Below are 14,003 nucleotides of genomic sequence, written 5' to 3'. Positions count from 1 at the left end.
TGTGTGATGAACGTAGGTTTCTGATAGGCGTATTTTTATTATCCCAACCTTTGTATTGCATGAAGAGATAAAGCTGAAGATGTAGGTTCTCTCATGTTGAAAACAGGATGATCGTGAGAATGATTGGGTTGATTGTATGTGGAAAGTGAATGGATTTAGCTTCCTTGAGAAGTTACGGAGCAGTTTTAGTGAATACGATGTCTGCAGGTTATGGGAAATCTACAAGGCATGCCATAACTCTTACTATACATCTTTTACTGTGCCCTAATTTGCTAGAGCCGAACTGATGGAGAAAGAGAGGGAGATACATGAAATAAAATAAAAGGTATCTAAAAGCTAAAAGAACAAACAACATCTCATTCAATTGTCTGAAATATTCATCCTTCATCGTCTTTTTATACGATTTTTTCCTCCGTCCCCGGACTCCCTGCCACCCGACAGTCAAGCACCGCAATCCTCTCGTATATCGACAAGCAATCGAAAGCAGACGGTATTTGCGAATATTGGTCAACATTGGTATCGTCATCGACATCGGTCCACTCGTGGTCGCGATCTGTCGAAAAGTGCTCGACGAGTCGCATTGCGGGGACCAGATGAATGATGAGAAGCAAAAAACTCAAATGAAAAGGGATGTAGCGAGTAGAGATGAGAGAGGAGAGGCTGCAATCGTTTTCGTGCAAAGTCATCAAGCCAAGTCAAAAGATATGGTGATTGTAAGAGACAAGAGAGCAAGGTTCATTCGAAGTCGTACGGAATCTGATTATTTACTTTTTTGAATCCCGCTCTTTTCCCTTCTCTTGCATTAACGTTAGTCACTTCATAATAAAGCCAAGTAATCATAAGTAGCAAGAAGAAAAGAAATCACGCCCTTCTGCGCCGCTTGGCACCACCGCCACCTCCGTCGTCCCCTTGAGGGTCATTACCTCCATGGTATTGGGAAGTGTGATCATCCACAGTGTTAGCTGGGCTCGTGCCTTCGCTATCTGTGAGAGTTTCGATAACTCTGTTTGAATCAAGGTCGGTGTTGTTGTGGTTGTGGCTGTTATTGTGATTGTGGTGATTTACGCCATTGCCGGCGTTGTGACTTGCATCGACACCGATGCCGGGGTCATTGCCATAACCCGCATCAAATCCATTGAAGAAATTGGGACTCTGTTGATGCTGGTTTGATCCCTCGAAAAAGTCACCGTCAGTCGGAAGTTGGTCAAAATCGAAGAGATCGTTAGCATCTTTCATCGTACCATCGTCTGTTCCGGTATTGGCATCTGTGTCGAGCGTGCCCTCCGGAGCAGCGTTAGCCTGGTCGTTAAACTGGAGATTGGCTCTATTATGCTCGAGATCTCCAACATCGGTGAAGTAATCGTTGCTGAAGATCTGGTCAAGGTCAAGCGGGGGAGGGGGCACGCTTCCATTTTCATGCCCTATCCCGGGAATATTACCAGTTGGGCTGAGCGGTTGTAGGAGGTTAGTTAGGTTCTGCACGGAGCGGTCTTGTTCGGCTTGCATTTTTGCGAGGTTGTCGATTTCAGCGCGGGTGCTGGCCAGACGGCCCGAGTAATTTTGCGGCATAGGTGGGGGATTGGGTGTGATGAGAGCGTTGTTATTCGTGGCAGACACGTTTGGATCGGCCGTGTTTGTCTCGTTAGCCATCAGTCGAAGCATATCGGCACGCTGGTTCGGGGTCAATGGCACATTGCCACCGGACGTTTCGAGTGACGATAATACGTTCGGGAACTCTGCAAAACTTGTCGGGACCCCGCCACGGGCATTTGAATTTTGAATGACGGACATAATGTCACGTTGAGGGAATTCTTGGTGTTGGGCCGGTGTTGGATCTCTCGGTCGAGGGCTAATGTCAAAGACTTCTTCCACATGGCCCGGCCTTGTGCTACTTGGTTGTCGGCTATGGTTCCGTGTTTGTCGTTGATCATATGCACTGGAGGCAGGCGAGAGGGTCGCTGCACGGCTGTCTCTTTGTGCGGGTGGAGGTGCCTTCAATAACAGTGGTTGCTTCTTCACCGATCTCTGCCCTCCAGGACTACCCATGTTTCCCAACGCGTCGAAGGCAAAGTCATCCCCCACATCAACAACACTACCACTCCCTCCTTGGTCCTGCGAAATAGCCCCAGCGAATGAGTTGGCGAGATTTTGCGGCCCTTCTTGTCCTTGTAAACTCCGATTGTAGACTGTTGCTAAGAAGGTTAAGATGGCATTAATAGAATTTTCGTGGCGTGTATGCTGTTCCTGGAAGTTCGCGGCTTGCGCATATAGCTGTTCGTGTTCCCGTCGGAGTTTCGTGATTGTATTGGAGATAATCTGTTGTTGCGAACGGATGGCTTGTAATTCGCGATAGACACCGGCGAATTGATCTTGTGGCATATTGTTATTGGTAATCAACGAGAGTTGGGTCCGCGAGCGATTCCGATCATCACGAGAAACATTGCTGCCCTCATCACCGTAGTCCTCTTCGTAATCCTCGGCATCTTCGGTCCGAACGCGAGCTGTACCTTTCACTGCTTTGCTCCCTTGTCCCGCAGAGTTCTTGGGCTTCTGAATCAACCATAACAGGTCCGGATGACCACGCTTGAAGTACGGGTTTGCGTATTCGCTGGGGCTTTTATTTTTCCGTTCGCTGGCGCGCATCGAGTTATCCGACAATCCAACTTTCTTATGGAATCCGTACATGTTCAATTGGCGAACAAAGGAGGCGTAATTGTTGTGTTTAAAGAGTTCGGGAATCAGGGTCCGCGCAAATTCATCTTCATCCAAGACAATAAACGAGTTTCCATCGTCAGACCATCGAATCAGTTCGGTATTTTTAGATTCATCAAGGAAGCTGTAAGATTTTACCATTTAGTACTTGACCTAGGCCACAAATCATAGAGGGAGAGAAATACCTGCTGAGCTTCTGGACAAACGGAGGGATCTGTTTCCTCTTTGCCTGGGCGTCCCTCTTCGCAATTGACGCCTTCCGGTAAAGTTCATCTAAGCTGTCGCCCCAACCGCCCAATTCCCCATTACCACCACCGTTCTCCGTCGTGACCGTCGGAGACTGTTCATACCCACGGTTTCTGCTGACAAGCTGATTCGGTGTCGGTCTTCGTGCAAGCTGACTGGACGCGGGCGCTGTGGGAGCAGAGATATCTTGGCCTGGAGCGAACGCGGCGGGGTTATAAGCAGTGGCAGCGGCAGCAGCAGGGTCGGGATAATGCGCAGGCTGGTTGACCACATTGGGCGCCGTATTTTGACCCCATTGTAAAAATTGATCGTTTGAGAGTTGAGCGCCAGGGTTGGGAGGGTAGTTCTGGACGGCACCCATAGGAGGAGGTGGTTGTGGATGGACGATGGGGGATGCGCCTGGCGCTGGTCGTTTGCGGCTTATGCCTTGGGGACTCATCACGTTCGTGCCCTACGGGTGGGATTAAGAAGCAGGTTCAGACTCGGACGCGAGTTATGCTGCTTCAAAAAAGTGAGAGACCCCCGATGGAATCACGGTCAAAGATAGAGCCGTCGTCGCTTCTCCGCGAAAAAAATATAACGGCTAAGCAGAAGTGAGGGTATGATAGCACAGTGGTATCAGGAAAGCAAGAACCAAAAAGAAACAATGTATTGCAACAGCAAACTATCGTAAAGCGTCGTCTTCAAGAGGTATAGGAGAGCTAAAGGCCTGGGCCTCGAGTAGAGCACCAGCAAGAGTAGTGTTGCGGGACGGCGCAATGGTAGAACTGCCAAAGCGGAGACGCGACAGGCGCGACAGGCGCTGGCCGTTGAGAAACAAACAGTGACAGACGCAATAAACAACAGGAGTTGTCGAACAAGACTTTATGTTCTTCTTGTCCAGGCAGTAAGAAATGCTGCTCACCTGGGGGCGAAGGTTGTCGTAGCCAATGGTTTTAAGGTGGAGGCGAGTTCTCATTCAAAGGCGGCGGCGGGAGTGGTGATGTTTGCTCTGTACAGGTGAAAAGCGACACAGCAGAACAACGGAAACTAAGAGAAATATGCTGAAGACAATTGCAGCAAGACCAGCGACAGGAGAATGAGTCCTTCTCGCAGCGAATTGACTCAGCGACTTGCAAAAAAAAAAGAGTGATGCTGGATTGAGTCCAGCCCCTCCACGATCGTTGATTGGCTGTAGTGCCGACTCAGCACGTTAATTCGAAATCACGTGAATATAGCGGAAAAAGGAAGCTCCTATTTCCGGCAATTTTTATCTGAAAGGAATCAACAACTATTTACATGTACCTCTAAAGGGTACTACTTCTCACACCAAGCGTACTTTATCTACAATTGACTTTTTTCTCGACTCTTGGTTCTTCCGACGCGCCGGTATCTGGTGGCAGATGAACCAACAACGTGGTCTGGTGCTAGACTTCTAGTCTTCTAGAAACTTCTCTGAGCTTCGACTCAGGTCTTTGCGCTTCGAAGCAACAGAATTCTTTGACCGCCAACAAAATACACGGCGCTGAATATAGGGGACTGATGCCGGGCAGATATTCCCCTAAGTTCAAGACCGGTGAAAGGAGCGGTATCACGAAGAGTCTCCAACCAGCGCCTGGAAGCCTTCAATGATCTTGGACCACAGGGCAGGCTGTTCCTCGATGAACCTCTCGACCTGCTGCGGTGCAACCAGATCCTCAGCCATGCGATCCTTGTTCGTCGTCCCGTTCAGCAGCGTGGTCTTCCCTAGACCCAGAACCAGACAGTACAAAGCGGCAGCCGGGCTGATCTTGGCCTGCAAGGCAAGTTGCTGGACGGGGTTGCTGCGAGCGAGTTCCGGATTGGCGGTTAGAGTCCAGAAACTCTGATAGAGGATGTCATTTTCCCGACAGAACGCGCGCAACGGGACGTCGAATCCCGTCATGCTGTAGAACCGGTTCTGCACAACTGCTGGTGGTACGTTGACCTGGGACGAAAGTTCTTTGAGCACGGGTAAGGTACAGTTTGAGATACCTAGATTGCGGATGCGATGGGGGACGTAGGATTCGAACGCCTTCCAGGTCTCAACAGTTTGCGCCAACGTCGACAGGGGAGAATGCAAAACGAGCATGTCAATGTACGCATCGTCCGTGCCCTCCGGTCTCGCTGACGGACGAAGATTATGCAGCGAGGACTTGATAGACGCATGCACCTGCTCCGTCACCGAAGCTCTAGGATCATATGGCATATTATCGGGATCCTGTCCCTGCACCGAAGTAAACTTGGTTTGAATCTAACCGCCAATTAGCACAGTACCAAGATCAGTTCTAAAAATGGACACCCACGTGCAGGTCCTCTCGTCGGACTGAGCCGTCCTGAATAGCTCTACGGATGCCTTCTCCCACCAAATCCTCCCGGTAATGCTTCGGTTGGGCAGCCGTATCCACCGCACGGAACCCAGCTTGCAGGGCCTGATGGACTAGATCCGCCGTGCGGTCTTTCTTCCAGGCCGTACCGTAGATGAAGGCGGGAAGTGTGGCCGGGGGTGCGTTTTGGACTGGGCGTAGAGCGTATTTTTCCCAGGACATTTTGCCAATTGCACGAGCCATTGCTGTTTGGTTTTACAAGTGTTTGTGCTTGAGAATGTAGTGGTGGTGGTATACTATGAGGTGAGGTTAAGAGAGTGGAGGCTTGACCTCATCCTGACCTAAGCACTGCAGGTCTATTTTTAACCACAACACCCTATCTATGCATGTACGGAGTATGTACTACTTTGCACTACAAAAAATACCAAAAGTAGTCGTCCTAAGAGAAGCACTACCAGTATATCGGCAATCTCCACTCAACATCGCGATACAATTAATGCACACAGCGGGTATATCCTCCGACCCTGCACCCACCGACCAAATTAGAATCTCTACCATCCCATCCCACAACAAGGCAACACACTTTTCACCTCTTTAACTGGCCCAGCAAACAAAAGAGTACCAGGGTCTTCATGGTATACCGACGTTTGACATATCTGAATTCGGATCTAAATATAGTGAGGCTGTGCAGCTCGCCGGCAAACCAGCATCTGCGATTTGGCGGGTGGAGTACATGCAATAACCTAAGTAGATTTTTTTCTGGGCATGGGATCGACATGCTAACTAGCGAGTTTGTGATAAGCGAGCTTTGTGATAAGGTAAGTGATATTTGGAGGAGTTGGACGAGGGTGGGATACTGCACGTTCTATTTCGGCGTACTTGTACGGAGTACTGTCGGATATTGGACATAGAGCACCAACGCGGGTTGGTAAGAGCAAATCTTATAACTATAATGCAAGGTGAATATTCGTACATCTTATTCTATTCATACCATCAACCTCAAAACCAAGTACGTACATATCACGGAACATCTCCGTCCACACATACAGCATACCCTAATCGGCAAAACCCAACGGCAGGGTCCAGGGTCCAAGCGGCATGCAGCTTCGATTTCGGCAAAGTATTCTCCGCATTCCTCACAAATGCAGCAATGATGGGCATGACAGTAGCGAGATGTATGCTAGGCAGCGTTGTTTGTTGTCCTGGGATTGGTATACCACGTTTTTGGCACTTGGTTATCTTGGTTTAGTGGGTTGGTGGGTTGGTTGCTATACTTGACTTGATGTCGAGAGTCTGTACTTGGTATAACGGAGGAAATAGGATGTATGGTTTGACGGAGGTAAATATAGAAACATCACGAGTACGAGGACAAGGACATAAATAGCCCTCGCCGCACGAGTTCAGTATCATCATCGACGATACCAATCCCTCTCATCACTACAACTGCCTCGCAGTCAACAACCATTACCATGCAAATCAAAAGCCTCGTCCTCCTCTCCAGCGCCCTGCTCACCAGCAGCCTGGCCCTAGCCAACACCCTCGACAGCGACGACGTCCCCAACCGCTGCTGGCAAGTCTGCGGCCCCGTAGTCGGCATCTCGCACAAATGCGACGCGATGCATGACAGTGACTCAGCGGAAACAAAGTGCATTTGCGAGTGGCAGCAGGCGCCAACGCTGGTTCCGTTGTGTGAGGCTTGTATCTCGCAGTATCGGAACGAGACCAAGCACGATGATGATGATGATGATGATGATGATGACGACGACGACGATTATGACCGCGACAATGACCGAGATGATGATAATGATGGAGACAACGACCGCGATAATGACCGGGACAATGACCGGGACACTGATCGCGACAATGACAACGACCGCGACTCCCGCACCAAGCGCTCAATTAAGCGATCTATCCACAAGTCCAAGCGCGACGACCCCCACGACAACGGTAAGAAAACCCTACCCCCTCCATCATACCCAACTAACACACCTAGATGCCAACGACATCCTCCGCGCCTGCTCCTTCACAACCACCAGCTACAACCCAACCGCCACTACCTCCGCCATCAGTGCCGCATCGACCCTGATCCCGAGTACTTCTGCAACTGCTACTGGTTCTAGCTCTAGCTCTGCCTCTGGTTCTAGGTCGGGCTCGGGCTCTGGTTCTACTGACAATGACACGAATGCGGCGTCGGCTCAGGGGGTTCCAAGGGCTGCAAGTTTGGCTGCCGTCGTGGGATTGATTGGGTTGGTTTGGCTGTAAGTTGGAGGTTATGGTTGAATGAGTACGGTTGGTACTATAGTTGGCGATATGAGCGAATGTGTTATGAAATGAGGGTGAAAGTTATGTTTGATGATAAGTTATGTTTGCCATGACATGGTCTTTCGTTTATCTTCTGATATCCTGTTGGTTGATTTGGTATACCATGGTGGTTAGATCTGACGTTCGTTCGTTTGAAAATAGCCTTATTTATTTTGAATGCGATGCTATAACGTTACTACAATTGCCTAGGGTTCACTAAATCGGCCCATCAGTAACACACCCGTGACTAGCATCGCTAACCAACAACGCATACTTTTTCAAAGTCCCCTTCCTAGCCCTTCCCTCCGGTGCCCTCCACTCCCCCTTTCTCCTCTCCATCTCCCCCTCCCCAACAACCAAATCAACAACCCTCTCCTCCGCATCAATAATGACCCGATCCCCATCCCTCGCCAGCCCAATAGGCCCCCCTTCTATCGCCTCAGGAACAACATGCCCGATCAAAAACCCATGGCTCCCACCCGAAAACCGCCCATCCGTAATCAAAGCAACATCATTCCCCAATCCTGCACCCATAATTGCCGCACTAGGTTTGAGCATCTCCGGCATCCCGGGCCCGCCCTTGGGGCCCTCATAGCGGATAATGACGACTGTTTTCTCACCTTTTTTAATGTCCCCGCGCTCGAGCGCCTCTATGAATGCGTCTTCGTAGTCGTAGCATTTGGCCGTGCCTTCGAAGCGGAGGCCTTCTTTGCCAGTGATTTTCCCCACCGAGCCCCCCGGGGCCAGTGAGCCGCGCAGGATCTGGAGATGGCCGGATGGTTTGATGGGGTTGGTTAGGGGGCGGATGATGGGTTGTTCTTGTGGGAAGTCTGGCCATGAGGAGACGTTTTGTTTCATTGTTTTGCCAGTGACGGTAATTCCAGAGCCGTCGATTAAGTTTTCCTTGAGGAGGAATTTGAGGAGCGCGGGTGTGCCACCGATTTTGTACAGGTCGTGCATGACGTGTTTGCCGGAGGGCTTGAGGTCTGCTAAGAAAGGTGTTTTGTCGGATACGGCTTGGAAGTCGTCAATTGTTAACTTTATGCCTACGGCGTCGGCCATGGCGATTAGGTGGAGAACGGCGTTTGTGCTGCCTCCTAGGATGTTCACGACGATCATTGCATTCTCGAATGCTTGACGGGTTAGGATGTCGCGGGGACGGATGTCTTCTTTTAGAAGATTCTTGACCGTCTCCCCAATATCCTCACACTCAGCTTGCTTCCTCCCGTCCTCAGCTGGACAGCTACTGCTTCCCGGGACCGTCAAACCCATCGTCTCAATCGCCGTTGCGAGCGTATTTGCCGTATACATACCCCCGCAAGCACCAGCCCCGGGACACGCATTGCGGATGATGTCAAACCGTTCCTTCTCATCGATCTCGCTCGTGATATACTGCCCATACGATTGGAAAGCACTCACAAGATCCAACTGCTTCCCCTTCGCACTGCACCCGGGTTTAATACTCCCTCCATAAATCATAATACTCGGCCTATTCACCCTTCCCATGGCCATAACCACACCGGGCATATTCTTATCACACCCCGGCAGCGAAATATTCGCATCATACCACTGCGCATTCATCACCGTCTCAATTCCATCGGCGATAATCTCTCGACTCTGCAGACTATACCGCATCCCAGACGTCCCCATGCTAATTCCATCCGACACACCAACGGAGTTAAAACGCATGGGAACCAACCCCGCGTGGGCGACAGAGTCACGGACTTTTCCGGATAAATCGAGGAGGTGCTTGTTACAGGGGTTTCCTTCGAACCAGACGGAGGATATACCAACTTGGGGCTTTTTCATGTCGGATTCTGAGAGGCCGGTTGCGTAGAGCATTGCTTGGGAGGCGCCTTGGGACTTGGGTTGGGTAATTTTGGAGGAGACTTTGTTGAGGGTGTCATCGTGGCGGTGGGGGGTTGTGGAAAGCCTTTTTAAAGATGACCAAGTTAGACACTGGACCTTGTGTTCAAGTAGTTCTTTGTTGCCTTGGATGCTCACGCTCTGAATTGGTTTTTAAATGGTGCTCGCGGGAGAGCCCTTGTCCGGAGGGTCGCCAGGGCCATGATTTTCGATTGTATATGTATTGTCAAAAATTTGAGATGACTGCCAACGAAAGATTCTCAATGACATATGATGTATGCTCAGGGAGAAGGGAGGAGAGTGATGAATGTGTCCTGGAGATGAAAGGAGAGAAACAGAGGGCCTTCTTAAGGCCAAAAAGAATGAGTCAATTGAAAATACGAGAAGCAATAGTAGCAGGCTAATACTGAGCATTGTAGACCGACTATAATAACCAATTCTGGACCAGTGATTAGCACTGCATGATTTCTGGTACTCCTGTAGGATGTTCTATAGTTCTCCCGGAGTTGGGACACAACTCCGAAATAGTGCCTCAGGCAGAATTCAAGAAACTCAAAAGAACGAGCAAAAGAGAAATAGAGAGAAAAGTGGGTGATTCCATCGATAAAATACTGTTGTAATTTCTGTCTTTTTGCATTTTGCCATATTCAACATGGGTCTCAGAATAACGCTGAGTAGCACCGAATCGCAGATATATCCTGTGCTGCGACTCCATAAGAAAATGAATCAATGGATCGTGCACAATGGACTCGTCTCTCCTTCCCCCTCGAAGAAACTAGCCCAAGTGGACAAAGAGTGCGTAGTATATGTAATTATTTAGGCACCTTTGGTCTTTCTCTTTCTGTTTTTATTGATCAGCCTTTGCCGCTTTTTCTAAGTATATTTGCGCATGCCTTAGCATACCCTGAGTACACTCCCAAATTGGCCATGGATGAGCCTTAGCATCCACGAGATCCATGCCTCTTAGAGCTAAATCTTGGTGGCTTATATATCCGTGCTCCGGTTTCTATCGCAATGATTTCCGTGGTAAAAATATCATAGAAAATAGTCTGAACCAGTCGCGCAAAGTGTAGCCACCGGATACAGATACCGTAGTCGTAATGGTCATAGACTAGGACCCCTTGGGAAGCAGAAACACGGGGGATCGCTTTTGATACGGGTTTGCTGTGATGGAATAGTGAAGTTCTCTTATACGACGGCTGCACTCCTATCTTGTTGACGGAGGCTTAGCGATATTAAACATTCTTCAGTACCAGGGTCGCTTGAAGCTCTCCCGGCTTCACCGTCCCAATCCCTTCGGCTTCTGCTGGATTGGGATCTTCAGGAAGTGGACGACTACTAGAAGTTGATAAAGATATTATTCATGTAATAGATTATCACTGCATTGAAACATTAAGAACCCTTTAATTGCGCGGTCAGCCTCATGAGCGAATTATTACCACCTCTGCACCTATAAAATAGCATCTGCTACTCCCCGCCATCTGGTATGGCCAACAGGACATATTATAGCCCTAATCTATAGAGATTCGAGGCATCGCAGGACTAAAGCTTGCCGTTGTCATCAGAACCTAGCTCTGGATCTGAGCTATTCCTGTTTGTCAGATGATGAACATGCATTTGACGCCATTGATAGCAACAAAACTTACTGTTTGCGTGAGCGATCCCAAACCCCGCTCAAATCTCCAATAGGCAAGGAGAGAGGGAAGCCAACAGAGTCAAGCAACTGCGCCGTCAACAGATAGAAGCCTAACATAGTAGCCACGAATAAAGCAGCGCCAGCGCCCTGGAGTCCCTTGATTAATTTTCTGCATTAGGATACTGGTGATGGCTATAAACTCACCACAGTCAAGCGATTACCCATAACGGCATCTTCGAGGCCCAATTTCCAGTACGCGGCGGCCAAGAGCGAGAACACCAAGATCAGGGACGCGAAGATCAGCACAAACACCAAATTGGTACGAGTTGCGCAGACGCTATAGATCAACATCAATACCGCCATAAATAGGAAGAAGAATGCTATTCGAACTGGGTTAGAGTCTGTAAAATAATACAAGGGAAGGACGCATACCGAAGGTGTTCACAAATCCGGGACTGTGAAGGCCTGCCAAAGTATCGGTTCCATCTGGAGAGTATGGAGCTGCAGAGTTAAACGCCGGGGTCATGCTAGCACCGAAAGCCAAGCAGAATGCACCTATATTGAGTTAATTCTCTGTTCGATTTTGTTCAATTCAATCGAGGAAGACAGCTTACCTAAGTGACCGAACACAACCGAAGAGAATGTATTCCCGAGGATAAATTCAAGAATACAGGACAGGACCAGCAAGAGCCCACCGAATAAGACCAAGACTCCACTGCGACATGTAAGCCGATGTCCCTCTCAATGGTTTATCGAAGTTGTATCTTACGTGAATGCAGCACCACCTCCACCGGCACCTCTCCATGACATCAAACAACACGCAAGTGGCGTGGCTGTAAGCACGAAAGCTCCAATTCCCCTAGAGTTGCACAGTTAATATATAATGGCTTTTTCTCGAGGAAGGGAGAGATAATAATTGCGTACAGTGGAGTAGGGTTTCCTAGATTCTTTGCGAGAGTCGGCTGGCGGTGCATCATAGGACTCAGGTAGAGCTTCTCGAACTGCTCTGCAGACAGAGTCACCGTGGTAGGGACCTGGGTGAGTGCAGGCATAGCTCCGACCTCACTGTGCGAAGCTTTGGAATTGCCGCGCATGATTTCGTCATCCATCCTTCCCGACATTGTTTTGTATAGAGAGCAGTTTAAAGAAAGAAACAACAAATGCTCAAATCAGACGAACGGACAAATTTAATCGCAACTCGTTCAATCCAGTGGCCCTGAACCCTGAATTTATAGTTACACAGCAGGGGAACCCCGGGTTTGAACCCCACGGGGAGCTACCAAGAAGCTACAAGAACTTAAATCCCCATCGGAAGCAATATCGGCACATATACGCTTCATTCGATGGCCTGCAATCATTGGCCATAACCTGATCAACAAGTGGACAAGGGGTGACATATGGCCCATGCAGGATTCGAAGCTCATAAAGCCAAGCCTTGTTGACTCCAATATTTCCCCAGAAAGCGGAGATCTTCGTCACAGTATGCCGAAGCAGCTTCCGATACGCCTTTGAACAGTCGTCACCTCTTCCGATCTGCCCAAAAGACGTAAATGCAGATCGCTTAACGAAGCGCCTTTAGAAAACACTAAATGGACCATCTCTTCTTTACATCACTGCTATTGAACTGGAGTTGGTATCCCAGAATAACGATATACTCAGCCGAAGAGCCTGAAGAAAGGGTTTTGTAAGGCCATGAAGGTGACATGAAGATGTACCATGACGGTCATTATGGAAAACGTTTTATTAGCATACTTCAATCTCTAATCTCAATTCACAGAAGGCAAGACTTTGAAATGTGCTGATCTTGTGGTGTCCATGGGCCAGGCGAAGTCCATGATGTGCCGAGAAAGTTGCCGGAGTTCTGCTGCCTTTACTCGGGTCGACTGGTTGTGCCAATGAATTAACGACAAATCGAGTCTGAGTAAGGTCAAAACCCCGCAATACCCCACAAAAGAGTTTATTAGCGGATATTCTAAAGTCTGGGGAATTCGATAAACACGCATCACGTGCATTTCCTGATACCCTAGCACCCCCCAGGTCTTTCTCGAGAATTATTTCAGGCATCTGCCTGCCATGTTTTCCAGCTTTCCAGCTACGGATTATCTCTAGCTTTCCATGCCGGGCGAGATCTTCTCAGCTACCGATTCCATCTCGGGCCACCACACAATTTACCCAGATCCTGCAGGCCTATCTGTATGATCTTGGCTCTTGCTTTAACAGGTTCCAGGATGTGTATAGAAACCTGACTATGTAGTCAATATGACTTAGGGATTAAGAGAAAATATTGTCTTTTCTTATGGATTGTACGGAACATTGCCTCTTCGTCACGAGTCTACTCTGAGATCGAGTCGTGGAGGTCGTTCGCCACTATCTAGTCTTTTTGAAAACCGCCCCTCATGGGAGGAAATGCTCCTGTTGATCTATAGTGTTACTAGACCTGTTTGACCTCGGTAAGAATAACTTGCACGATGTTATTCCATCATAGGGGCTTCGAACTTACACGATCTTATGTCGGAGCACTAGGGCGCCTCCACGGGATTAAGCACGGACATAAGTTTAACCGTCGATCAACTTGATAAGAAATGCAGATCGGCTACTTTGGATTCTCAGCTATTGGAAAGCGTGTGTGCAAAGTGAAATAATGGTTTGGGTGATGCTTCATGTGCAATATACCTGCATTAGAACCGAGATTACCCATGTATTCTCTCTATCCATCATACTTTCCATATGGTGCCCAGCATTCTGTCTTATCAAGTATCCAACAAGTACTAGAAGAATGCTATTTTGATTTTACAAAGAATCGATTACATTCTGAAGTCAAAAGCCACAAATGGGACCGTGCCGCGGCTATGGAGCTGACTGTGGATGAAAATTTTATTGAAGTGGTCACTACAACTTCCCTATAAGTCTTTGCAGTC

The 14,003-nt window shown here is 48.7% G+C and overlaps 6 protein-coding genes across 6 annotated transcripts; 1 reads left to right on the top strand and 5 right to left on the bottom strand.

The window, feature by feature from the left end:
- Positions 1-297: 297 nt before the first annotated feature.
- Positions 298-969, bottom strand: EURHEDRAFT_284900 (uncharacterized protein). Its single transcript, XM_040778200.1, has 2 exons — positions 924-969; positions 298-796 (listed from the first exon to the last, which is right to left on the bottom strand). The coding sequence occupies exon 2, from the start codon at positions 684-686 to the stop codon at positions 396-398; it is 291 nt and encodes a 96-aa protein (XP_040634420.1). The 5' UTR covers positions 687-796; positions 924-969; the 3' UTR covers positions 298-395.
- EURHEDRAFT_466545 (uncharacterized protein) lies at positions 862-3,397 on the bottom strand (the record flags this gene model as incomplete). Its single annotated transcript, XM_040785111.1, has 2 exons — positions 862-2,836; positions 2,898-3,397. 2 exons carry the CDS (start codon positions 3,395-3,397, stop codon positions 862-864), a joined length of 2,475 nt encoding a protein of 824 aa, XP_040634419.1.
- Positions 3,398-4,528: 1,131 nt separating this feature from the next.
- Positions 4,529-5,525, bottom strand: EURHEDRAFT_466578 (putative aldo-keto reductase (AKR); the record flags this gene model as incomplete). Its single annotated transcript, XM_040785112.1, has 2 exons — positions 4,529-5,209; positions 5,262-5,525. 2 exons carry the CDS (start codon positions 5,523-5,525, stop codon positions 4,529-4,531), a joined length of 945 nt encoding a protein of 314 aa, XP_040634418.1.
- A 1,116-nt stretch (positions 5,526-6,641) lies between these two features.
- EURHEDRAFT_284854 (putative GPI anchored protein) lies at positions 6,642-7,672 on the top strand. The gene is made up of 2 exons (XM_040778199.1): positions 6,642-7,229; positions 7,276-7,672. The coding sequence occupies exons 1-2, from the start codon at positions 6,752-6,754 to the stop codon at positions 7,542-7,544; spliced, it is 747 nt and encodes a 248-aa protein (XP_040634417.1). The 5' UTR covers positions 6,642-6,751; the 3' UTR covers positions 7,545-7,672.
- A 120-nt stretch (positions 7,673-7,792) lies between these two features.
- EURHEDRAFT_488485 (dihydroxy-acid dehydratase) lies at positions 7,793-9,798 on the bottom strand. The gene is made up of 2 exons (XM_040785602.1): positions 9,588-9,798; positions 7,793-9,516 (listed from the first exon to the last, which is right to left on the bottom strand). The coding sequence occupies exons 1-2, from the start codon at positions 9,650-9,652 to the stop codon at positions 7,800-7,802; spliced, it is 1,782 nt and encodes a 593-aa protein (XP_040634416.1). The 5' UTR covers positions 9,653-9,798; the 3' UTR covers positions 7,793-7,799.
- A 1,293-nt stretch (positions 9,799-11,091) lies between these two features.
- Positions 11,092-12,179, bottom strand: EURHEDRAFT_466516 (GPR1/FUN34/YaaH-class plasma membrane protein; the record flags this gene model as incomplete). Its single annotated transcript, XM_040785108.1, has 6 exons — positions 11,092-11,232; positions 11,290-11,465; positions 11,518-11,640; positions 11,700-11,800; positions 11,855-11,944; positions 12,010-12,179. 6 exons carry the CDS (start codon positions 12,177-12,179, stop codon positions 11,092-11,094), a joined length of 801 nt encoding a protein of 266 aa, XP_040634415.1.
- Between the last annotated feature and the right edge of the window lie 1,824 nt (positions 12,180-14,003).

The sequence above is a fragment of the Aspergillus ruber genome (assembly GCF_000600275.1).
Source record: "Aspergillus ruber CBS 135680 unplaced genomic scaffold scaffold00044, whole genome shotgun sequence".
NCBI classification, from domain to species: domain Eukaryota; kingdom Fungi; phylum Ascomycota; class Eurotiomycetes; order Eurotiales; family Aspergillaceae; genus Aspergillus; species Aspergillus ruber.
This window is presented reverse-complemented; position numbering and strand designations above follow the sequence as displayed.

What these genes read in the sequence shown, in the direction of transcription:
- EURHEDRAFT_284854 (XM_040778199.1), top strand. Translation starts at nt 6,752, where the DNA reads ATGCAAATCAAAAGCCTCGTCCTCCTCTCCAGCGCCCTGCTCACCAGC. An exon ending in CGACGACCCCCACGACAACG is followed by an intron (nt 7,230 to 7,275) that starts GTAAGAAAACCC and finishes TAACACACCTAG; the next exon opens with ATGCCAACGACATCCTCCGC.
- EURHEDRAFT_488485 (XM_040785602.1), bottom strand. Translation starts at nt 9,652, where the DNA reads ATGGCCCTGGCGACCCTCCGGACAAGGGCTCTCCCGCGAGCACCATTT. An exon ending in TTTAAAAACCAATTCAGAGC is followed by an intron (nt 9,517 to 9,587) that starts GTGAGCATCCAA and finishes ATCTTTAAAAAG; the next exon opens with GCTTTCCACAACCCCCCACC.
- EURHEDRAFT_284900 (XM_040778200.1), bottom strand. Translation starts at nt 686, where the DNA reads ATGACTTTGCACGAAAACGATTGCAGCCTCTCCTCTCTCATCTCTACT.